General features: G+C 43.4%; 1 protein-coding gene across 1 annotated transcript in view; it reads left to right on the top strand.

Annotated features, from left to right (window-relative positions):
• The first annotated feature begins 1,543 nt into the window (after nucleotides 1-1,543).
• Nucleotides 1,544-24,989, top strand: part of LOC119973445 (reelin-like) — a 415,628-nt gene continuing 392,182 nt past the window's right edge. The window contains 1 exon segment of the mRNA XM_038811578.1: nucleotides 1,544-2,108. Coding sequence (XP_038667506.1) covers nucleotides 1,856-2,108 — 253 coding nt within the window. The 5' untranslated portion in view covers nucleotides 1,544-1,855.

The raw sequence follows: 24,989 nt of genomic DNA, 5'->3' as shown, positions 1-24,989 counted from the left end.
ACCTATATTAGACAATTGAATTAAGAATTAATTTTACCCAGTGCAATTATTGCCCCTTTACTGTTGATAATAGTTAATATAAACATTCAGTTAATTGGCCTTACACTGGTTAAATGTCAGCACATTCTGCAGCATCAACCTCATTTTGGACCTTCCACAGTGTAGGCGGATGGGAATGTTGAACCGATTAAATGGTTAGATATCTTTGAATTAGTTACGTGGATTAAACATTCAAACAAAGAACACTCTTGCAAACAACCTTAAAGGTACTTTTGTCTATTTATTCGAAAGGTAATCTGAAGTTAACTACCATGTATGTAGGAGCTGTCTGTCCAGTTTAAAAGTTATGACAGAAATTAACAGAAACCTTTTTTTAAGGAAGCTGTTATGAGTAATTCAACTATTCTAAATAGTTGACTATGAAATGTCACTGTCAAATGTCACTGATACTTGTGTAAACTTATTTGCTGAGGTTAAAGTTCTGTTGACATGGCATTAATAATTATAACATTAACCACCGCCCCCCTCCCCCTCCCCCCCTCCCATGGAATGTGTCAGAGTAGCTGAACTTCAAATCCATTTGTCAACTTTTGTTTCAGCCTGCTATTTTGAGCTCACGCATTACAAAAATGTAAACTTTTCCTCAGCAGGTACTTATAGTAAACCTAGCTCTGACAAATCTAAATAAGAGCTGAACCTAATTTTTAAATCAGAAACATATTAAGTAGTTTAATTTGAGCTGCCATAGGGCTTGTAATCCACTGGATATGTCTACATAGAGCGTGAATGTTTTAATTCATGGCCTTATATTATCCAAAATATTGTGCTGGCTCGATCAGAATTCCTTTCCAAATGCCCGGTGTATTGATTTGTTCTATTTTCTGAGTTGATGCTGAGACAGACAATAGGAGTTGAATTCAAGGTCTTTATAAAGGTAATAAAACAACTTAATTATCACAATTTTATATAATTGTACTGCTTTTGTAATAGTTCAGGAAGGGTTAATCTTTGCATAATTTTATGATTATTTTGGCAATTTAGTATTTAATCTACAAAAGATCAAAGAACAAAAGAAGGTAGTTTTTTTTATATGCCGGCAATTGCTACCACAGTTAATAGTTTAATCTGTTTTAAGTGCCCTGTGCAAAACCCGATTTTCAAGAGCTTTTTGACCATTGTGCGTCAAGCACACTGCAGACTTTTTACAAAAGTCAAATTAAACCATTAATTACATTAATGAAGGTCTTTGGTGGTCAGCACTTTAGAACTGAAATAGCATTTAAGCTACCTCTCAATGTATGCCATTGGACTAACAATGTTTGGTGTTTGCTCTTCGGATTTAACCATTTGTCTGTTTAGTAACAAGACAAGGAGTAAATAAGAGATTTCCAGCTTTGGACAGGCAGAGAGAATGAGTGAGGAATGGCTTCCTCTGTCTGATGTTAATCTGAGAAGGTGGAGTTTTCCAGCACTCCAGTAAAAACGGCAGGGGAAATAAATTATTTCCAGTGACTGCATTTTATGCCTGATCAGCTTCCAGTTTTAGTCGGTGTTCTAACTGAAGGGAAGGCGTTTGCTCTCCTAAAACAAAGTTGACAAAAAAACGCGCCTTGAGGCACGTGGGAGGGGGCTGGAAAGTGGAATACAATATGCTCTGAGGAGGACGCGTTGGAAAGCTGTATTGCAGCTTATGAAGCTGATGTATTAGAATGCAGTAGAAACAGCTGACAGCTGGCAGTTCCTACAGTTCCTGGCTTATGACTTTCCCAACAGAAGCTCCCTGATATTAAACTTGAAATCTCTTTAATACAGCAAAAGAAAACCTTTCGTTCGCAAGAACCGGGTTTCCAGCGGAATGGAATACGAAGAGAACAGAGATATGGATAAACCGCAACGCTTTAAATCTTGGACTTTGCTATTTCTGGTTGGAATATTCTTGCCAGATTTCGTATATGGATCAGTGGGGTTTTATCCAAGGTTTGCCCCATTCTTTTTCCTTTGTACCCACCATGGAGAGCTGGAGGGCGATGGAGAACAGGGAGAGGTGTTGATGTCACTTCATATTGTGGGAAACCCAGAATATTATGTGCCTGGTCAAGAATATCATGGTAGGTCACTTTTATAATTAACTGGATGTTGCTCATGGGTTTTAGTGTCCAGTTTAACATAACAATATAACAGCTATTTCCTGGGTGATACAAGTAAGGTTTTTCACATAATGTATAATAACATTGGCGTGCATCTGGTTAATGTCTGCATATTTAAAATAAGCAGTTCTTTGTTTTCAGAGCCACTGGAGTGTTTAATATTTTAATGTTTATGTTATAAGAAGAGCAAGGTTAAAAATGGAATCATATTAACATGATTTATTTGACCATCAGCAAGCTTGCTGATATGAGTTATGAAGACAAATTAATCCTTTGGGGTTTCCTCCTTTGTTGCGAACCATTCCCTTTCTGTTCCTAAATCTCTGTCCTTCAAAGAGCCTGTACTTGGATGTATTAAACTATGCTGGCAGGTCTGAGGGGGCTTTGTGTGTGGGCTCAACTCAAGTGTAAAAACCTTTTGCTGGGACAGCTGTCAGTCCCAAGCCAGTCTAATTTTAAAATAAAGTGGATACATTTCCAATGTGAGACCATACAATGCACTTGCGGGTCATTTCTATCCTGCAGACTGTCTTCATGATCGGTCTGAAGATAGCGTAAAGCCCGATGCAGTATCTCCACTGTACATGTGTGAATGGCAACAGACTGTTCCCTGTAAGCCAAAAGTGAGAGTTCAGGTCAACTGTGCATGGGGTTGAATTAACATGGAAAAAAACAGCTTGACTTAAGCAGTAGGAAGCAAAAGTGTCAATCTTGTATCAGCACAGGAGGTTCCTGCAATCTCCAAAAGGAAAAATAAATAATTATACGAAGCACTTTGAAATAATTTTACTGAAAGAGGAAATCACAGTGCTTCAATTTTCAAAGTGTAATCTTGCAAAAGAACTGCCCCTTTCATTCCATAATGGTTGCCCTGATATGATGGATGATCTATTTGTATTTAAACATGATATTTAAACAATTCAGTTCAAGTACTGGCAATTGTTCACCTTTTGGGACTAATTAGTGGGAAACAACTATAAGATGAATAGAGTGCAATTTTCCTGGAAGGTTGCACTATTGTATAACTTCAGGCATGTTTAGTTCCTTACTCTATTACTTTTTCAGTACAAGGAAAAGATAAACAAAGCATGGACAGCATTACGGATGATTGTAGAATCTTCACTTGGAGAACAAATGATAATGATAAACTGAATTGCCTTTTAGTTGGATATAGTTGATGAGGGTAAATGTGCTATTACAAATCATCCAATCTATAGCTACGTAGTGAAGTTCATTCCAAAGTAACCCAGATTCAGGTTGATTTACATCCACAAAATGTGCTACTGTAAAGTTAAGAGAGATTGGCTCGGTGCAAACTTTTTAAATGAAAGTTATAAGTGCTATAGCTTTTGGTTCACCTTCGCCGGATTATTTCATGATATTGATGTGGGCAAGGAAACCTGTCCTTTTTCAAGATAGAGCCAAGTCAGATGTCTACTTTGACGCTGCAAAAGGCAACCAACCCTATGCAGTCATAGTGGGCAAATATAGCAATAGAAACAAATTGACTTCTTAACACCGAAGCTCATCTAAACATATAATAGGCATGTTAGCTACTGTTTTGTCAATGCTGGGGTGGCAGCCAATAAGACTTGAATTCAATAATTAGATTTAACATGTTGCTGCCTATAATTGTCTCTGCTGTGCCATGTGATTAAGGAATCAACTTAATAATTAAACCATTTTGTCTTTGAAACGTTTGTGCTTCTGGGATTAAGCCAGCGAAATTCAGAAATAAAGCAGATTCAACAATGTTATTTCCAAACATCGTAGTTAACAAATGTTTAAGAGAATTACTTTCATTTGTTCTCCTCGCGTTAGATCGGTAGTTATGCTCCAACTATATTGGCATTCAAAAATTTCAGCAAAAGTTGGAGTTGCATACATGGCGTCCTTCAACCAAAAACACTAATCATCTACTAATGCAAACCTTTACCAATGGCTTGAGTTGGACATGTGTACGAATTGGAATCTCCTAATGTTTTCCATATTTCCCCAGAAGCAGATTAATTCCATTCAATATCTTCCTCATCCTGACTGAGATAGAGAGCTAACTATCTGGGAAATGGGAGGGAGAACAAGATAGTTCAGAAATGTACTCCTTACATTGTCTTATCCTAATGCTCTTTCAAAATCTCAATTTTATAATGATTTGTGCATGACATGTCACACAAAGGAAATAAATCAAACAGCCTACTTTTCATCTGCATATTCTTAACCAAAATTCTGACCAGTTTTAGAAAATAGCTTGTTTTAATATTAACACACCGTAATGTGTAATGCATATTTGAGTTGCCAATCCATCGAGTTCCAGCTCTGAATTATGTCATATAAAGTGAATGGCAATGGCGGTCAGGTGTTGCTTTGTTGGGAAAGCCTGACATAGGAGGGAAGGTATATGCATAAGCCACTTAATAAAGGAACTATGACAATCAACTAGAAATGAAATTGTAATGTCTGGGAGCACAGTATTTTCAGCTCTGTATCTCAGCCACAGATGAATGTGAGTGGGCATTGAAGGAGAGTAAAAATTTGAAAACAGAGGAAGATATTGCGTTCAAATTCTACATATTCTGTAATACAATCCTTACAGCATGAACTACTTGAGAGTAGGAAGCAGCGATACTGTTCTCAGATCTTAAATAAACCAAAGCCAGACAACTGGTTTGGACCTGACTATTTTCCGTGGGTTTGGCCGCATAGAGTATCAAAATGTTTTTACTGCTGATGATCATAGGACCCATTGTACTTAACAACTTCCATTCCACTGGCTGACTTTACCACTCTGCCTTGGCAAAAATCCATGATAACTGTCATAAGAACTGAACATAAACTGCTGTTTTATATATAACAGTATAAACATGATTACAGATCATAAAGGAAGACATGCATTTATAATTCATCGTTCACAACCACCAGATGTTTCAATGCACTTTCCAGCCAGTGACGTAGTTTTGAAGTGTGGTCACTGTTGTAGATAAATAATCATCTTGTGATCAGTTCCCCAGAGCCCATGAGGTCAGGTCACTTATAGTATCATAGAATTCCTACAATGCAGAAGGAACCCATTCGGCCCATTGAGTCTGCACCGACCCTCTGAAAGAGCACCTTATCTAGACCCTATCCCCCTAACCCCACCTAACCTTCAAATCTTTGGACTGAGGGAGGTGTTACTCTTTCGGCACCGGAGTAATGTTGTCAATTAATAATGATGCTCTTTTTAATGAGTGGAATACTATCCCACCAGCGTCACCAATAATTTGCCAAATTAACTAGATATGGCAGTTATTAATGATAATATTGCTTTTCAGAGTCGCCAGGTATCAAATGATACCACCACAAGGCTTTACCGGATATCAATTAAAGGACCAAACAACCAGTTAGTCAGTTCAAGTTCAAAGATAGTTTATTTATACGCAAGGATTACTTTGACATGCAACATAAAACACTACAAGTTAAACTACACCTAACAACTACAATAACCTATACTTAACTTCAGGGCAACCGGCTCTTTGCAGATGAACAAGGCCTTTGTTTGGATCTTGCGTGGCTGGGTAGAAGAAGTGGCTTCATTTCTGCTGGGCTCATCCATCTGGTAGCGATCGTTGGTCTTGAACTTGTCTTCTGGTCGTAATGCTACACTTGGTTTTAGGCATAGGCTGGGGCCAAGAGAGACCGAACACATGACTGTGTCTCTTTTTATCCCTCTGGAATTTCGCGCTCTTTGGGGTAGTCCTTAGCTTTGGACCCAATAATTCGACAGGCTTCTATCACTGCCTTCGATTTTGGCCAATAAAGGGGTGGGTGCCTTGATGGCTGGGGCATGTCCTGAGCGGTCATTGACCTTGGCTGTTTGGGCTTTCTTAGCAAAGGAGTGGCACCGGTTAGTCTGCATCTGTATCGGTTACCTGAGTACAGTCCTTTTGTTCTGGGGAAATGAGCCATTAGAATGCAAACGAGTAGGGGTTTCGATCGCGTCTAGCTATCTGAGTTGCAAATACACACACACGCTCTGAGTGTGTCTGACTCCTGGGTTGGCCATAATTCCCATGGTCCTTTGCAGGTGGCCATCTGAGATGGCTACCTTGGAAACCAAAGCACTTGGAGGAAACCCATGCTGACATGGGGAAAAGTGCAAATTCCACACAGACACCCAAGTCTGGTATTGAACCCAGGTCCCTGGCACTGAGAGGTAGCAGTGCTAACCACTCTGCCACTTGTTTAACATTTTTAACCAAACAGTTGATTGTTGGATATTTTGTTCTGCAAGTGTGATCAGTAACTTTGCTGACCACGGGGCGAACACTTGGTACGGAATTTAAGATTGATGTTTCACAGTTAAGAAACATGAAGTGGTTCACACTGTTGCTTCACAGCTCCAGGGTTCCAGCTTCGATTCCTGGCTTGGGTCACTGTCTGTGCGGAGTCTGCACATTCTCTCTGTGTGGGTTTCCTCTGGGTGCTCCGTTTCCTCCCACAAGTCGTGAAAGACGTGTTGTTAGGTGAATTGGACATTCTGAATTCTGCCTCTGTGTACCTGCAAATGCGCCTGAGTATGGCGACTAGGGGCTTTTCATAGTAACTTCATTGCAGTGTTAATGTAAACCTTCTTGTGAAATAAAGATTATGAAAGCTGAAATGAATGGAAACTTATTGCTGACCCGCATTCACTATCATTGACTTACGCTGTTATCTTTACTTTATCAAATCAGTACCTACTCAATGAAAATATATATGATGAGCTTACAATAAAGTCAAATGAATACTATTTGTTTATTGAATAAAAGCAACAATTAGAGTGAAAAAGCAAAGATTGCATGGTGTAGCAAAAGATTTCAAACACTTCCTCTAATGTAGTCTTGATGTTATGACTACCAGTATCTTATGATATGAATTGGCTATTTCTGCTTATATTCATCGAAAATCTGTAATTGATGGAAAAAATACTGTTCTTCTTAACATCACTGCCTGAAAAAGCTTATTAAATGGGAAACTTAGGTCTTGTCAAATGTATTTGCAAAAGAAAATCTTCTCTCAAGACTTCCAGTGGCGGCATTTAGGTGGAAATCACACGTTGGGTGGCTCCTGCTCGAGACTCTGGTTCTTGGAATTGTGTTACTGAGATTTCTGTTCCTATTTCAGAGCCTGCCGGTCTTCCTACCAAAATTCTTCAAGGAGGTGGACAGATTGATCGCCTCGTTTATTTGGGAGGATGAAGGTGGCCATGATTAGGAGCGTTGTTTTGCAGAAAGGGTGACAGGCTAGGCCTCCCAAACCTACTGTACTATTACTGGACGGCGAAGGTGCGGGGCTGGGTTAAGGCAGGGGAGACCTGATGGGTTAAGATGGAGGAGGGCTCGTGTAAGAGATTGAGGTTGAGGGCGCCACTTCCGATGGCACTGGGTAAGTACTCGGTGAGTCTGGTGGTGATGGCCACTTTGAAGATCTGGAGGCAGTACAGGCAACAGTTTAAGCTGTGGGCCAGGTCAGGAGGATGCCAATTAGGGGGAATCATGTGTTCGAGCCGGGCAAGATGGATGCGAGGAGATGGGTTGAGAGGGGGATTAAGGAGATTAAGGATCTGTTTCTTGGGGGATGATTCGTGAGATTGGGGAGTTGACAGACAAGTACCGGTTGGCACAGGGTTTTAGATACCTACAGGTTCGAGATTTTGCAAGAAAGGTCTTCCCGATTTTCCCGATAGCGCTGGCTTCCACCTTGCTGGAGTTGGTATTGTCAGCGGGGAGGTTGGAGAAGAGGATTGTGTCGGCAATCTACAGGATGATCCTGGAGGAGGACAAGGTGCTCATGGAAGGGGTTAAGTTGAAGTGGGGAGAAGAGCTGGGGGGCATTGGAACAGGCTGGGGCTGATACAATTGAAGGTTGTGTATAGCGCACATCTCACAAAATCAAAGCTGAGCCAGTTGTTTGAGGGGGTGGAGGCTGTCTGTAAGTGATGTGGGAGGGGTCCCGCAAATCATCTGCATATGTTTTGTCCTGCCCAAAGTTGGAAAGGTATTTAGCATTATCTCACGGGTTTTTACATATGGATGTGGAGCCTGGTCCTGTAGAAGCCATATTCGGGGTGTCGGACCGGCCCGAGTTGCAGGCGGGCGCGGGGCAGACATTTTAACCTTTGCCTCGCTGATCGCTCATAGGCGGGTCCTGTTGAGTTTGTGGTCAGCTTCTCTGCCCTGCACTCGGCATGGGGGGGGGGGGGGGGGGGGGGGGGGGGCTGCTGTAGATTTTGACCCTGGAGAAGGTGAAGTTTGAGTTCAGGGGGTGAAGGACGGGTTCTACAATTCTTGGGGATTGTTTATTATGCACTTTCGGGAGTTGGTTGCTGTTGAATGCTAAGGCGGGGAAGGGGGGGTTTGTTTCACTTCTGTTTTATGAGTTTAGATAGATAGAACAGTACAGCACAGAACAGGCCCTTCGGCCCTCGATGTTGTGCCGAGCAATGATCACCCTGCTCAAACCCACGTATCCACCCTATACCCGTAACCCAACAACTCCCCTCCCCTTAACCTTACTATTAGGACACTACGGGCAATTTATCATGGCCAATCCACCTAACCCGCACATCTTTGGACTGTGGGAGGAAACCGGAGCACCCGGAGGAAACCCACACACACGGGGAGGACGTGCAGACTCCACACAGACAGTGACCCAGCCGGGAATCGAACCTGGGACCCTGGAGCTGTGAAGCATTTATGCTAACCACCATGCTACCGTGCTGCCCATGTTTTAGGTTTTATATTGTTGGGGTTCTGTTTTGTTTTCTTTCTTTGTATGGTGAAAATGATGAAATTTATGGCGAATAAAAATATTTTTAAAAAAGAAGTTTCTCGCATATGATTAATTAATGTGTCCTATAATGTCCCAAAGTGTTTCACCTCTAGAACTGGCCTGACAGATGTGACATGGTGAAAGTTTTGTGCAGAAGGCTTCTTAATTCCCTAAAGCAAACTGTACACCTGACTGTGTCCCAATATCATATTGTTTAAAATAACGACTCATCTTCTATTGGAATTGCAAAAGTTCAGATTTTATTCTAATTTCAAATGTGTACAGTAATGAAAGTGTTAGATTATAAAACCAACCAGGTGGTTTCAGAATGAGATTTAACAATTGAAATTTGCTTTGAAACATGATGATGGGAGCCTTATGTTCTCCTCACTGGATCAACGCGGGTTCAGAAATCACACATTACCAAAACTTTACTATGCTTTGTATACCTGTAAATAGTTTGGGCCTCGTAAATCTTGGATTGATGTTGGATTACTAGTGTTGTTAACAGGTTTCAAACTTGTTCAGGGAAGAAACATAAATACTTTGGTAGCAGGAACAAAACACCACATAAGAAGGCTGGTATTGGAAAGTATGCGGGACGTTATTTCTATTGGATCAGTCTGCTTGTATTCCAATGCATTTTCCAGTAGATAGGTCCAGCTATGATAGAAGGACCTACCTCAAACATGCTGGTCCTATATTTAAATACTAATTTGTCATGGGTCAATTCTGCACACTATTCACTACCTTCTGGTTTTGTGCCCAGGGTGGCTAGATCTTGACAGTTAAGGTTATAATGACGCTCCCTTCAACCTGTTATCGTTAGATGCAATTTTCTGCTCCAACCACTAGTGTGCTCCCTAAGCATGTCTGAATCTACACCTTATTCGAAGAAATTGCACCATAAAATGAGATCATGCAGCCCTATGCATCTCCTCAACTTGAGCTACCGTTCTATCTTTATTTCCTGCCCTTTCCCATCTCCCTTTACCTTTCAAATCATTATCCACTTTAATTTTAAATGATGCTATAATCTGCACCCTAAAAGCTTCTTGTGCTAAAGCATTCATTGTTCTGATACACCATAGGAAATAGGAGCCCTAATCAAGCCTTTACATTTCAAGCATTGCTGGGCAGTTAACTGTCAGTCACTGGTGCATTCTCTATGGCAATGCCTCTACCAACCACAGTATACTTTCCCACCAATCAGTATCCTCTTTTTGAAAAATTGTTTTAATTGGATTTTCACATCTTATATTTAACAGTTCATAAGTTATATATTACAAAACTGCGTCAACAGGGAAAAGAAATACAGAAATTAACACATATATTTACAAGCAATTGTCTTCCCTCATGCTTTGGCCATGACCCCCTTTAGCCGGCATAAATATGTTACAATCCCCAGTATGACCAGAGCACGTATTACATAGAACAGAGAACATACAGTGCAGAAGGAGGCCACCCGGCCCATCGAGTCCACACCGGACTGTAAATTCACAAGTGTCTATTTACAGTTTGGTTTGGGCTTCAGCTTGCCCTTGGACCAGTCCCCTGTGGCTTCGTCCCTCTTGTTCTTTTTGCGTGCCTTCGCTACCCTCTTTCTCCACCCTTTATCCATTTCCTCTTTGTCCACTGGCTCGTTCGTGTCTCTCCACCCCCACCCCTCCACCCACCCACTCTATTGGTTGCTGGCTATCAACAGGTCTTGGAACAAGTTGGTGAACAGCTTCCAGATCCTGTGGAAACCGTCTTCCGACCCCCAGACGGCAAATTTTATTTTCTCCAGTGTGGGAAGTTCCGCCAGGTCAGTCAGCCAGTCTGCAGCTTTGGGTGGTGCTGCCAATCGCCAGCTGAGCTGGATTCTCTGGCGGGTGATCAGGGAGGCAAAGGCGAGGACGTCGGGCCTCCCTCCCCATGAAGAGTTCGGACTGATCTGAAACCCCGAAGGCCGCATCTTTTGGGCAGGCTCCAATCTCACTCCAACAATCCTGAACATTCCCTCAAAGAAGGTCGTCCAGTACCCACCAAGTGTGGTAAAGCCCAGAACATGTGGATGTGGTTCGCCGGGCCTCCCTGGCACAGTTCACATTTGTTCTCCACTTCTGGAAATAACTTCCTCATTTGGGTTCTGGTTAGGTGCGCTCTGTGCACCACCTTTAGCTACATTATGCTCAGCCCTGCGCACGTGGAGGTGAAGTCCGCCTGTGTAGTACTTCGATCCAGAGTCCTCCCCCTATCTCTATGCCCAGTTCCTCCTTCCATTTTTTCCTTGTCTCATTCGGGGGGAGTGTTCCTCCTCCAACAGTTGCCCATACAAGTCTGTACAGTTTCCCTTCCCTAGGTTGTCCGCATCCAACAGTTCTCCTATTGATGAGTGTCTGGGGATACATCGTTGTTTCCTTGTGGAGAAAGTTTTTAACCTGATTGTATCTCTGGTCATTTCCTCCTGGCAGCTGGAAACACTCTGTGAGTTCCCCCAGGGTCGCTACTCTATCGTCCTTGTACATATCCCTAACCGTCAGAGTTCCTCGTCCTGTCTCCACCCTTTGAAGGTGGTGTCCATGATAGCGAGAGTGAACCTGTGGTTGTTGTAGATGGGGTCCAGCCATGGTAGACATTTTGGTTAAAGCAAAGTGTTGCCTCATTTAGTACCAATTCCAGAGTGTGGCTACTACCACTCGGCTCCTTGAGTATTTGGCCAGAGGCTGGAAAGCGGCTGTGGCTAGGGCTCGTAGGGATGTCCCTATTCAGGAACTTTCCTCCATCTTCACCCACTCTGCTCCCAGTTCCTTCACCCATCCCCTCACTCTTTCTATGGTGGCCGGCCAGGGGTAGAACTGTAGGTTTGGGAGTGCCAGGCCACCCATGGTTCTTTTCCTTTTCAGGACCTTCTTTTGGATCCTCAGGCTCTCCACCCACGCCCGCCCCCCTCACAAAAATCCATGATTAGTTTGTCGACAGTGTTGAAAAAGGCATTGGGGATGTAGATCAAGAGGATCTAAACAGGAAGAGGAACCTGAGCAGTATGTTCATTTTGATTGGATTGGATTTGTTTATTGTCACGTGTACCGAGGTACAGTGAAAAGTATTTTTCTGCACGCAGCTCAACAGATCATTAGAAAAGGGAATTAAACAAAATTCAAGAAAATACATGAGAATACATAATAGGCAACACAAGATATACAATGTAACTACATAAGCATTGGCATCGGTTGAAGCATACAGGGTGTAGTGTTAATGAGGTCAGTAAATAAGAGAGTCATTTAGGAGTCTGGTGACGGTGGGGAAGAAGCTGTTTTTGAGTCTGTTTGTGCGTGTTCTCAGACTTCTGTATCTCCTGCCCGATGGAAGAAGTTGGAAAAGTGAGTAAGCCGGGTGGGAGGGATCCTTGATTATGCTGCCCGCTTTCCCCCGGCAGCGGGAGGTGTAGATGGAATCAATGGATGGGAGGCAGGTTTGTGTGATGGACTGGGCGGTATTCACGACTCTCTGAAGTTCCTTGCGGTCCTGGGCCGAGCAGTTGCCATACCAGGCTGTGATGCAGCCCGATAGGATGCTTTCTATAGTGCATCTGTAAAAGTTGGTAAGGGTTAATGTGGACATGCCGAATTTCCTTAGTTTCCTGAGGAAGTATAGGCGCTGTTGTGCTTTCTTGGTGATAGCGTCGACGTGAGTGGACCAGGATAGATTTTTGGTGATGTGCACCCCTAGGAATTTGAAACTGCTAACCATCTCCACCTCGGCTCCGTTGATGCTGACAGGGGTGTGTACAGTACTTTGCTTCCTGAAGTCGATGACCAGCTCTTTAGTTTTGCTGGCATTGCGGGAGAGATTGTTGTCGTTACACCACTCCACTAGGTTCTCTATCTCCCTCCTGAATTCGGACTCGTCGTTATTCGAGATCCGGCCCACTATGGTCGTATCGTCAGCAAACTTGTAGATGGAGTTGGAACCAAGTTTTGCCACGCAGTCGTGTGTGTACAGGGAGTAGAGTAGGGGGCTAAGTATGCAGCCTTGCGGGGCCCCGGTATTGAGGACTATTGTGGAGGAGGTGTTGGTGTTCATTCTTACTGACTGTGGTCTGTTGGTCAGAAAGTCAAGGATCCAGTTGCAGAGTGGAGAGCCAAGTCCTAGGTTTTGGAGCTTTGATATGAGCTTGGCTGGGATTATCGTGTTGAAGGCGGAGCTGTAGTCAATAAATAGGAGTCTGATGCAGGAGTCCTTGTTTTCGAGATGCTCTAGGGATGAGTGTAGGGCCAGGGAAATGGCGTCTGATGTGGACTGGTTGCGACGGTATGCGAATTGAAGTGGGTCAAGGCGTTCCGGGAGTATGGAGGTGATGCGCTTCATGATCAGCCTCTCGAAGCACTTCATTACAACTGCCATCAGGGCCACCGGGCGGTAGTCATTGAGGCACGTTGCCTGGTTCTTCTTTGATACCGGTATGATGGTGGTCTTCTTGAAGCAGGTAGGGACCTCGGAGTGGAGTAGGAATAGGTTAAAGATGTCTGTGAATACCTCTGCCAGCTGGTATGCGCAGGCTCTGAGTGCACGACCAGGGATCCCATCCGAGCCCATCGCCTTCCGTGGGTTCACTTTCACGAAGGCCGATCTGACTTCGGAAACTGTGATGGTGGGTATGGGTGAATTATGGGCTGCTGGGGCACTCGACAGCGGATTGTTGGTTACCTGCTCAAACCGAGCATAGAATGCATTAAGTTCTTCGGGGAGGGGTGCGCTGCTGCCAGAGATACTGCTCGGCTTCGCTTTGTAGCCCGTTATGTTGTTTAGTCCTTGCCACAACCGCCGAGAGTCTGTCTGTGACTCTAGTTTAGTTTGATATTCTCTCTTGGCATCTCGGATGGCTTTGCGGAGGTCGTACCTGGATTTCTTGTATAGGACAGGGTCGTCTGCCTTGAACGCCTCAGATCTGTCCTTCAGTAGGGAGTCAATCTCGTGGTTGAGCCATGGCTTCTGGTTGGGGAACGTACATACTGCTTTCTTTGGCACGCAGTCGTCCACACATTTGCTGATGAAGTCTGTGACGGTGGTGGCATACTCATTTAAGTTAGTCGCTGAGTTCTTAAATATGAACCAATCCACTGTCTCTAAGCAGTCACGTAAGAGCTCTTCTGTCTCCTCGGACCAGCACTGCACAACCTTCTTAGCTGGATTCTCTGCTCCCTCACTACGAAGTGCGCCTGATGTTCGATGTTAGCTGCCTGCCCTTGACAAAGCCCGTCTGGTCCACCACGACTACCTCCAGCACACAACTCTCCAGCTACCTCACCAAGGCCTTCGCAGGAACTTTGCGTTTGCGTTGAGTAGTGAGATGGGCCTGCAGAAACCCCCCCCCCCCACCCTCCTCATTCGGGTCTTTGTCCTTTTCGGATATCAGTGATATTGAGGCTTGTGCAGTGTTGGCGGCAGGGTGCCCCTACCAACGAGTCTGCGAACAGACTGGCGTGAATTTTTAGTAGAAGTCCTCCGGGAACTGATACTCTCCGTGACCTCCCCAATTCTAATGGTACAGCCAGGCCCCATCTCTTATCTCTCCCCACAATTGGCATGTCTAGTCCATCAAGGAACTGCTTCATCTTTGAGGCCCTCTCCAGGAGCTCAGAGGTGTACAGTCCTTGGTGAAAGGTTGCGAAGGCTATGTTGATCTTTTCTGGCATATCGACTAACTTCCCGTTTCTATCTTTGACCTGAGCTATTTCCTTCATGGCTGCCTGCTTTCTCAGCTGGTGAATCAGCTGGCTTTGTCCTCATGTTCGTAAAAGGTCCCTCATGTCACACAGAGCTGGTGCATTGCTTTCCCAGTGAAGACTAGGTCAAGGTCCATCTGGTGCTTTTTCCTCTCCGCTAGTAGTTCCATACTCAGGGTTGACGATTGCCACCAATCCACCTCCGGTATGGAGTCAACTAGCTGTTGACTAGCCGCCCTCTCCTTCCTGTCTTTGAGCCATTTACTCCGTCAGGTTCCTGCACCTGGGTACTCTCCGGTAGGCCCACAATTATTAATAATTTTTATTGTCACGAGTAGGCTTATATTAACACTGCAATGAAATTACTGTGAAAAGCCCCTAGTCACCACATTCCGGCGCCTGTTCAGGTACACAGAGGGAGAATTCAGAATGTCCAGATTACTTAACAGCACATCTTTCGGAACTTATGGGAGGAAACCGGAGCACCGGGAGGAAACCCACGCAGACACGGAGAGAACATGCAGACTCCACACAGACAGTGACCCAAGCTGGAAATCGATCCTGGAACCCTGGAGCTGTGAAGCAACAGTGCTAACTACGGTCCTACCGTGCTGCCTGTTTATGCGGAGGTTTTGACGGCATGATCGGTTCTCTTGGTCTTCGACCTTCCTCTTTGCGTTCCTTGTGTCGCCACCAACCTCGCCATCTCTATCTCCAGTGAGGTGATTCAGTTGCTCTCGTCAGTCGCAGCCTTCTCCAACTCTCTGATCATCACCTCCTGTGTCTCCAGTCACCACTCTGTCTTTTCTTGCACCACTTGAAAGGGGACCAGTGCCTCTGCTACTGCCGCCTTCACCATCGCCATCATATCTCGCTTGATGGTGTCTCTGAGCAATTGGAGCTCCTGTGTTAGGAGATCCCTCCATTCAATTATCGGGGGGTAGCCGGCATATATCCTGTTTGGGCGCAGCCAAATCCTTGTCTCCCAGCGTGTCCATCATCGCCTCAATCTTCCTTTTCAGACTTTTGCTGATTCTGCCGATCTTTGGGCTCTCAGATTGTTGCTTGGCATGCCTCGTTCATTGTGGTGGTGTTGGACGAGGGTGTTTTTTTCCCCCTGGGTTTAGCAGTCGGTATTTGGGCTAATTTCAAGTTTCCAGGAAGAGAGCCACCTTTTCTGCATCCGCTCAGCACATCCCCATCACCAGAAGTGTTATCAGTAGCTCTTTTCATATGGTATAATGTTGTTGTTTCCCATGACATTGGTATTCTTTTGTTCTGATGAGTGCGCAACAAAAAGCTTTGACTAAATGTATTTTTTCAGCAATACCAGTACTACCGAATAACTACTATGAAAATAAAGTGAGTTCAAAAACATTTACAATACTTTTCTCCAAACACATCAAACTATTAATGTTGCCCTTTAAATGTTGACATTCTGTCCACCTTTAACCTTGAACGCCCATTTTATATGCAGATCAGCAAGTCACGTTTCTTGCATGAGTCATGCATGCGCTAATGAACGTACAGAATATTTAATTCTTGTTATCTTTCAATTACCATTTTGCCAGTTTTTGATGAGAGCTTCTTTTCCCAAGAAAAATAATAAGTTGCATAATGGGTGAGCATGATCTCTTCACTTACTTCCAACTGCATGCCTGCTAACTATTAGGAAAATCTTGGCTTGTATCTTCACTGTGAAAATGTGAGCCTTTGCTCTTCCCCATCGGCTACCCTTGCAGCCTGTCGGAGTAAAATTCCAAATTTTGTGCTGTGCGAACTGCAATTGATAGAAACTGACCTGAGACTGCCCAGATACATTTCACATGAACTGTTATAAGGGTATGGTATGGAGACTTTAAATTCATTTGTCTGATTGGATTCAAAGTTAGTGCCAGAAGTAAAACCAAACCCATCAAATATTACTGAGTTTACAATAAGGATGAAAATGCACATTCTTAGCAATTTAGTTAGCAAAATTAAATATTATTTATATAGCCCCTGTTAAAGTATCCAAGAACAAATACTGGACAGTGTTGTCAGGTGTTGGTTACAGTTTGGTACTCTAAAATTAGTTTTCTTTTTGTGCAAATAAAAATGTTAGATGCAAAATGCTGATGCTTTATTGTAATTAATAGGTTTCCTGGAAATCCGATAACCACTGACAATGTATTTAACTTATATACTGTTCAAAGCCAATCGCCATCTCAATAGTTCCTGTCATAACCTGGGGTTAAGCAGTTCATGGAACACTAATGGAACCTTAAGGGACACATGAGATAGGGGATTGATATTCCCAAAGGACCCCTCACTGAGGGTGGGGTGCCCCTTCTACATCCTGCATAAAACCGGAGGGCCATGAATTGTGAGTTGACTCCTGTTGCAGAGTAACTGCTCTGTACTCTTGTTCTGTTCCATTAAACCTTTTCCCTTCAACTCAATACTTAGAATACTAAAGGAGGCAAGAGAGGAAATTGCTGAGGCCTTGACAGAAATCTTTGGATCCTCACTGTCTTCAGGTGATGTTCCGGAGGATTGGAGAATAGCCAATGTTGTTCCTTTGTTTAAAAGGGTAGTAAGGATAATCCAGGGAACTACAGGCCAGTGAGCCTTAAGTCAGTGGTAGGGAAATTACTGGGGAGAATTGTTCGAGACAGGATCTACTCCCATTTGGAAGCAAGTGGATGTATCAGCGAGAGGCAGCACGGTTTTGTGAAGGGGTGGTCGTGTCGCACTAACTTGATAGAGTTTTTCGAGGAGGTCACAAAGGTGATTGATACAAGTAGGGCAGTGGATGTTGTCTCTATGGACTTCAATAAGGTCTTTGACCAGGTCCCTCATGGCTGACTGGTACAAAAGGTGAAGTCACATGGGATCAGAGCTGAGCTGGCAAGATGGATACAGAACTGGCTACATCACAGAAGGCAGAGGGTAGCAATGGAAGGGTGCTTTTCTGATTGGAGGGCTGTGGTGGTGTTTCACAGGGATCAGTGCTGGGACCTTTGCTGTTTGTAGTATATATAAATGATTTGGAGGAAAATATAACTGCTCTGATTAGTAAGTTTGCGGACAACACAAAAGTTGGTGAAATTGTGGATAGCGATGAGGACTGTCAGAGGATACAGCAGGATTTAGATTGTTTGGAGACTTGGGCCGAGAGATGGCAGATGGAGATTAATCCGGACAAATGTGAGGTAAATCATTTTGGAAGGTCTAATACAGGTAGGGACTATACAGTGAATGGTAGAACCCTCAAGAGTATTGACAGCCAGTGGGATCTAGGTGTACAGGTCCACAGGTCACTGAAAGGGGCAACACAGGTGGAGAAGGTAGTCAAGAAGGCATACAGCATGCTTACCCTCATTGGCCGGGGCATTGAGTCTAAAAATTGGCAAGTCATGTTGCAGCTGTATAGAACCTTAGTTAGGCCACACTTGGAGTATAGTGTTCAATTCTGGTCTCCACACTACCAGAAGGATGTGGAGGTTTTAGAGAGGGTGCAGAAGAGATTTACCAGGATGCTGCCTGGTATGGAGGGCATTAGCTATGAGGGGAAGTTGAATAAACTTGGTTTGTTCTCATTGGAACAAAGGAGGTTGAGGGGCGACCTGATAGAGGTCTACAAAATTATGAGGGGCATAGACAGAGTGGATAGTCAGAGGCTTTTTCCCAGGGTAGAAGGATCAATTACTAGGGGGCATAGGTTTAAGGTGCGAGGGGCAAGGTTTACAGGAGATGTACAAGGCAAGTTTTTTGCACAGAGGGTAGTGGGTGTCTGGAACTTGCTGCCGGAGGAGGTGGTGGAAGCAGGGACGATTGTGACGTTTAAGGGTCGTCTTGACAAATACATGAATAGGAAGGTGATGTACCTTCAATGAACACAAGACGAGTAGTGAACGTAACTGAGGCTTTAATAAGCTAAAAAGAAGGCCCCCTGGCCTCTGAACCTGAACTGGGTCAGAGGCGGAGACCAGCCACCTTTATACCGAGCCCGAGGGGAGGCGGAGCCATCAGGCAGTGGTTTACCACATTACATGTAATACAGAAGCAGTTTACCACAATACACATATTATATTCTACAGTGGTTTACCACAAAAGGAAATATAGGGATATGGACCTCGGAAGTGTAGAAGATTTTAGTTTAGACGGGTAGCATGGTCGGCGCAGACTTTGAGGGCCGAAGGGCCTGTTCCTGTGCTGTACTTTTCTTTGTTCTTTGTTCAACCTGTCCGGTTCCATGGGGATTCCTTTCCTTTCTGTACCAGAAAGGCACAAGATGACCTCTCTACCTTAGCTGCCTCCATTGTTGTAAAAAAAAACAGCGTCACTCAATGCATTTTGTTTTCTTTTCTGTTTACCTTGTGTCTTTGTTTTCAATCTATTCTGGTTCTTTTTGTACTCTGTAATGACCTATTTCTGTGAGTATGACTTTGGGCAGGCAGGTGCCAGGTTTGGGCCTCTTTCTGTGAGTATGACTTTGGGCAGGCAGTTGCCAGGTTTGGGCCGCTTTCTGTGAGTATGACTTTGGGCAGGCAGTTGCCAGGTTTGGGCCGCTTTCTGTGAGTATGACTTTGGGCAGGCAGTTGCCAGGTTTGGGCCGCTTTCTGTGAGTATGACTTTGGGCAGGCAGGTGCCAGGTTTGGGCCTCTTTCTGTGAGTATGACTTTGGGCAGGCCAGGTTTGGTTGCTTGGTCAAGAAGAGGCCTGAATGGAGTTCAGTCAAGCAGAAAATGCAAATGTGACACAGATTGAACAAGGCTTGGCAAGAAGCAGAGTCTGGCTGAGACACGAGGTTGGGTTGGGAAAATCAGAAAGGCTGAGCAGCTGGGAATAGTGCAGCGGAGAACAAACACAAAGAAAGTTAGAAATTATTTTTAAAATGTAGGAGAAGTGTTTCTTTGGGGATCAGATTGTTCTGTGGTGTCAGATGGTAACATAGATTAACTTGAAACATTACTAGCTCAATCAAAATTACATTAACCATACAGTATTGCAGACATGGCATTTTATTAATGGGGGTTAATGAGAAAAGACTCTTACGATACATGACTGGATTGCATTCTTACTGTGCTGGTACTCTTTTCAGGTTGAACACAAGACTTTTACATTTTTTTCTCAGAGCTTGAAATTTTAATACTTCATGGGATTGCGAGGTTTACAAAGAATTCTAGTTACCTGGGAAATTTCAGTGGCCACAAATATAGCTGAAAGGTCAAAGGTAACCTGATGCCCCTTTTAAAAATGTATGAGCAAAAACATTTGGGGTCATTTGGATGAAAAATGAGTATTGGAAGAGTCCACGGGCTGGTAACTTGCAGCAAAATTGACCAATCTATCACTTGAGAACAATTTTAGGGATAATAATGTTTGCTCACAGAAGTCATGAGGAATATTGAGCGTGCGTTTAGCATCAAAAACTTGTGCTTGGTAGGTTGGATGAATCCTTTTAGACCAGATAATTAAACGGGAGGGAAATTCAATTTCAATATGTAAGTGAGATAAAGGGTGTGAAAGATAACTGGGGGTGAGAGGGTTGAACTTTCCACCCCCATTTACGTTGGGTGGAAAGGAAAGCCAGTGGAGACGGTGACTCCATCGGGAGTCCCCAAATGGCTTTTGCACTGGTGGGATTTCCCGTTGACATTGTCCCCGCCAATGATGTAATGGGGTCCCCCTCCATTTCCCTGAGGTAATATTGTTTTCAGATCGGCACCCCAATCAGTCAGGGTCTGCGGTTGCTTTCGGGATGGGCTTGTTGTGCGTCCCATTTTCTATTCAAAGTGCTTGAAAATCTGGTGGTAAAATCTCCCAAGGCAGCCAGTGGGCCACCCTTCACTTTTCCCACCCAAGGCAACACTTTGAAAAAAAAATTATAATTATCCGCTCAACATATTTGCACCTGAGATGTTAGAAAGAAGTAATTGAATGCAGTGTGGAATATAATGGTTCCTGAACTGATGGATACCAATATTCTGCAAGGTTAGTGAATTTGCCTTTTCTGAGGGGCAGAGTGAAGCTTTTGAGAATCGTTGTTTGGGAAATTTGACACATTGGATGGAGTCACTGACAGAATGACTTTTAATAATAATAATCATTATTAGTGTCATAAGTAATGAAGTTACTGTGAAAATCCCCTCGTCGCCACACTCCGGCGCCTGTTCGCGTGCACTGAGGGAGAATTCAGAATGCCCAATTCACCAAACGGCACGTCTTTCGGGAGGAAACCAGAGGACCCGGAGGAAACCCACGCAGACACGGGGAGAACGTGCAGACTCCACACAGCCAATGACCTAAGCCGGGAATCGAACCCGGGTCCCTGGCGCTGTGAAGCAACAGTGCTAACCACTGTGCTGTGTGCCACCATAATCTGAGGAAGAACATGATTGGTGTTCTTCCTTGCTTTGTTTATGTTCCAGAAATAGTACTTCTGCATGAGTGTTGAAAAATTGTTTGTTTTCCTTTACAAAATAAAATGAAATGAAATAGTATCAACCACTTCAAGCTTATGCATTTTGGTAGTTCGAATCAGGGCAGGACCTACTCAGTTAATGGTAGGGAGTTGGGGAGAGTTACAGAACAAAGAGATCTAGGAGTACAGGTTCATAGCTCCTTGAAAGTGGAGTCACAGGTGGACAGGGTGGTGAAGAAGGCATTCAGCATGCTTGGTTTCATTGGTCAGTACATTAAATACAGGAGTTGGGACATCTTGGTGAAGTTGTACAAGGCATTAGGATGGCCACACTTGGAATACTGTGTACAGTTCTGGTCACCCTATTATTAAACTAGAAAGAGTGCAGACAAGATTTACTAGGATGCCACCGGAACTTGATGGTTTGAGTTATAAGGAGAGGCTGGATAGACTGAGGCTTTGTTCCCTGGAGCGTAGGAGGCTTAGGGTGACCTTATAGAGATCTATAAAATAATGAGGAGCATAGATAAGGTAAATAGTTGACATCTTTTCCCAAAGGTAGGGGAGTCTATAACTGGAGGGCATAGGTGAGAGTGGAGAGACACAAAAGGGTCCGAGGGGCAATTATTTCACACCGAGGGTGGAGCGTCTGGAACGAGCTGCCAGAGACAGTAGTAGAGGCGGATACAATTTTTGTCTTTTTAAAAAGCATTTACATAGTTATATGGGTAAGATGGGTATAGAGGGATAGGGGCCAAAGGTGGGCAATTAGTGGTTTAAAAACTGGGCGGCATGGACAAGTTGGGCCGAAGGGCCTGTTTCCATGCTGTAAACCTCTATGACTTATCATTTAACATAATATTAGAATGATGAAAATCTGCAAATTCATGTTCTAGCTCTTATGAAATGAAATGAAAATCACTTATTGTCACAAGTAGGCTTCAAATTAAGTTACTGTGAAAAGCCCCTAGTCGCCATATTCCGGCGCCTGTTCAGGGAGGCTGATACGGGAATTGCACCCGTGCTGCTGACCTGCCTTGGTCTGCTTTAAAAGCCAGCGATTTAGCTCTGTGCTAAACCAGCCCCTTATCTATCACTACGTGAAATAGTTTTCTCTGTACCATTTTAAAAATATAATATTCTTTGAAAATTAATTACTCAGTTAAGATTGATATTTGACTTATTGCTCATCAGGCTCCGGTTAGATAAATCTTCACCAATATTTGCAGGTAGAGGCAGATTTAGGTTTCCACTTCTACCTTCTCCGCAATTTTGTTGGAAATTCATTTTTGACAACCACTCTGTAAATGTTAATATATCATAGCTCAGATAGATTGTAATTAATGTGAAGCTCGCAGAGTTACCATACATTTAATCTTCTCTTCCATTCAAATGGATAAACACTGGAAATTTGGTGCAGAATACTTGGATAACAGAATGCATTCAGCATTTCTTTTCATTGCTGCACAAATAGAAAAACAAATTAAAACTGGAAATTTGAAACAAAGATTTTCCGTTGCTGCATTTTCTATGTATGTTTTAAATAAGTGGGTGTCTGCATGAATTTGGTTTTAACAATCCATCGTTGCCATCCTTTTTTCTGGTGGTGCTTTGTTTTGTGCATTTATGCATCAATTACAATATTCCAGTTGGTCATTAACAGAAGATTGGTGACCCTGAAGCAACATTAACTCCTTTTAATTTTAAAATGCTGATGTACATGCACAGTGACTGTCAGCACGATCAATGTTCACATCTTCAGCAATTTGCGAAGCTTGTCAGTTCGTTTCACTGTTTTAGTGAATGTAAAACCTCAGAAGTCTGTGTGAACCAAACTGATGTTGTTTTCATGAGTCCTAGATATTCAGTCTCCTGTCCCTCTGAATCAATGACAATACCAGCAAGTTTGTCAGAAAGATGCAAAGCGACTTCCAGGAGAGTGGAGTGCTTCATATAACAAGGCTTCTATAAACTGCGAGGAAACATTTACAGGAATGTTCAAAATGCTGCTACAGCACAATGAACAAGCGAGCACTGCTTTATTTCAAGTTTCCATTTTATTTTATAACAAAGAACATTTCAGTATAGTGTCCAAAGAGCTGAGTTTGTGGTCAGTAAGCGCCTTTAGATATGAATGGCAAAAGAAATCAAATCAAATTCTGCACAGGGCAAGGCATTGCATATATTTTTCCCTTTTTTAAGGAATTGCTGTACGTAATTTTCTAAATTATGCTAACTACATATTCTTGTCAAATATTATTTATTGGTTTGCCTGAACTATCATTGCAATGAAAAATTCTTTAGCACACATTCCTGAGAGGAAGTTGGATTCAGTCAGAGTTTAGGTGCCAGCGTAAACCATATGAGCAAACAGGACTTATTAATATCCTGAATCTGAGCCCTAAAGTCGGTGGCAACATTTTTGCCCATAGGAGTTTGAGATTGTTTTAATAATGTTGCAATGGGTTGTTAATTTTAGCAAATCTCTTGATTTTCTCTTGGGCAGGAGAGTGGGAACAGAAGCAGTGCGTACCTGGAAATGGTTCGGAACTGCCAGTATCACAGTAATTGATGTTGAGAGGCGCCTCACAAAAATGATGGGTTCCACTTCCAAACTAAAATTAAATTTAACTCGGCCATTACTTGAACAAGCAGCTCAATCAAATTAACCACAATTGTCCACTTGTGTCAAAGCTGTCCTAATTTAAAAGGTTTCTCTTCATGACTCTGTTGGTACTCACATTGTCCAGCATGGAGAGCAACCTAATAATTTGGACGTGTTCGAGTTCCACAAAATTGAAGAATTTTTGACTGTTAGATAATTTTATGTTGGTCATACAGTGCAAAGGTTAGGATCTATTAGTGCTATGCATTTCTGCAATTTGGACAAAATATATATTACAGTCTAGTTAATTTCTGTACTTTAGGAAAAAGCAGAGACATGGCTTGCCTAGAAAAACTATAGTCTCCATGGTTTTATTGCTGCCATTATACTTGATGGGAATCCACTAGACTGGCCAGTCACATTATTTGACAGAGGTTAATGGACCAAGCCATTCCAATCAATTCCAACATTTGATCTATTTGACAACCTATCATCTAATATAATTGAAAAAAGAGGGTGCGAAATTCCTCTTTACATGAAAGCTGCTGAAAGGTTTCATGGTTGTGTTTCACCACGTAAGAAGCAGGAACAGTTCAAGGATCAATTTCATGTTGAGAAACAGTTTAGAAGAAGCGCCTTTGGTGTTTTGATATATCAAGAGCAATAGTAACGTTTCTCGTGACTGATCGTACTGAATATTGTTCAGCTACTTGTATTTTCTATTCTTTCCTGGGAGATGGGCGTCGCTGGTGAGGCTAGCATTTTTTTAACTGCCCATCCTTAAATGCCCTTGAGAGGGTGTTGGTGAACCCTCTTCTTGGACCACTGCACTCCATGTAGTGTAGGTATATCCACCATGCTTTTTGTGGGGGGGGGGGGTGCCACGATTCTGACCCAGCAACAGTGAAGTTGATATAGTTCCAATTCAGAAAGGTGTGTGGCTTGGAGGGGAACTGACAGGTTGTAGTGTTCCCGTGCATCTGCTGTCATTGTCCTTCTAGGTAGTAGATTCATGGGTTTTGAAGGTGCTGTTGAAGGAACGTTGGCAACTTGCTGCATTGCACCTTTGATACACACTGCTGCTTCAGTGTATCACTGGTGGAGGCAGGGGATATTGGAGGTGGTGGATGGGGTGCCAATCAAGCAGGCTGCTTTGTTCAGGATGTTGTTGAGCTTCTTGAGTGTTGATGGGCTGCAATCATCCAGGCAAGTGGAGAGTGTTCCATTATATCCTGACTTGTGCCTTGTGGATGATGGACAGGCTTTGGCAAGTCAGGAGGTGAGTTACTCACTGCAGAATCCCCAGTCTCTGACCTGTTCTTCGAGCC

This window comes from Scyliorhinus canicula, chromosome 11, assembly GCF_902713615.1.
Source record: "Scyliorhinus canicula chromosome 11, sScyCan1.1, whole genome shotgun sequence".
Classification (NCBI taxonomy): Eukaryota; Metazoa; Chordata; class Chondrichthyes; order Carcharhiniformes; family Scyliorhinidae; genus Scyliorhinus; species Scyliorhinus canicula.
The sequence above is the reverse complement of the archived record's forward strand: the minus strand, read 5'-3'. Positions and strand labels throughout refer to the sequence as shown.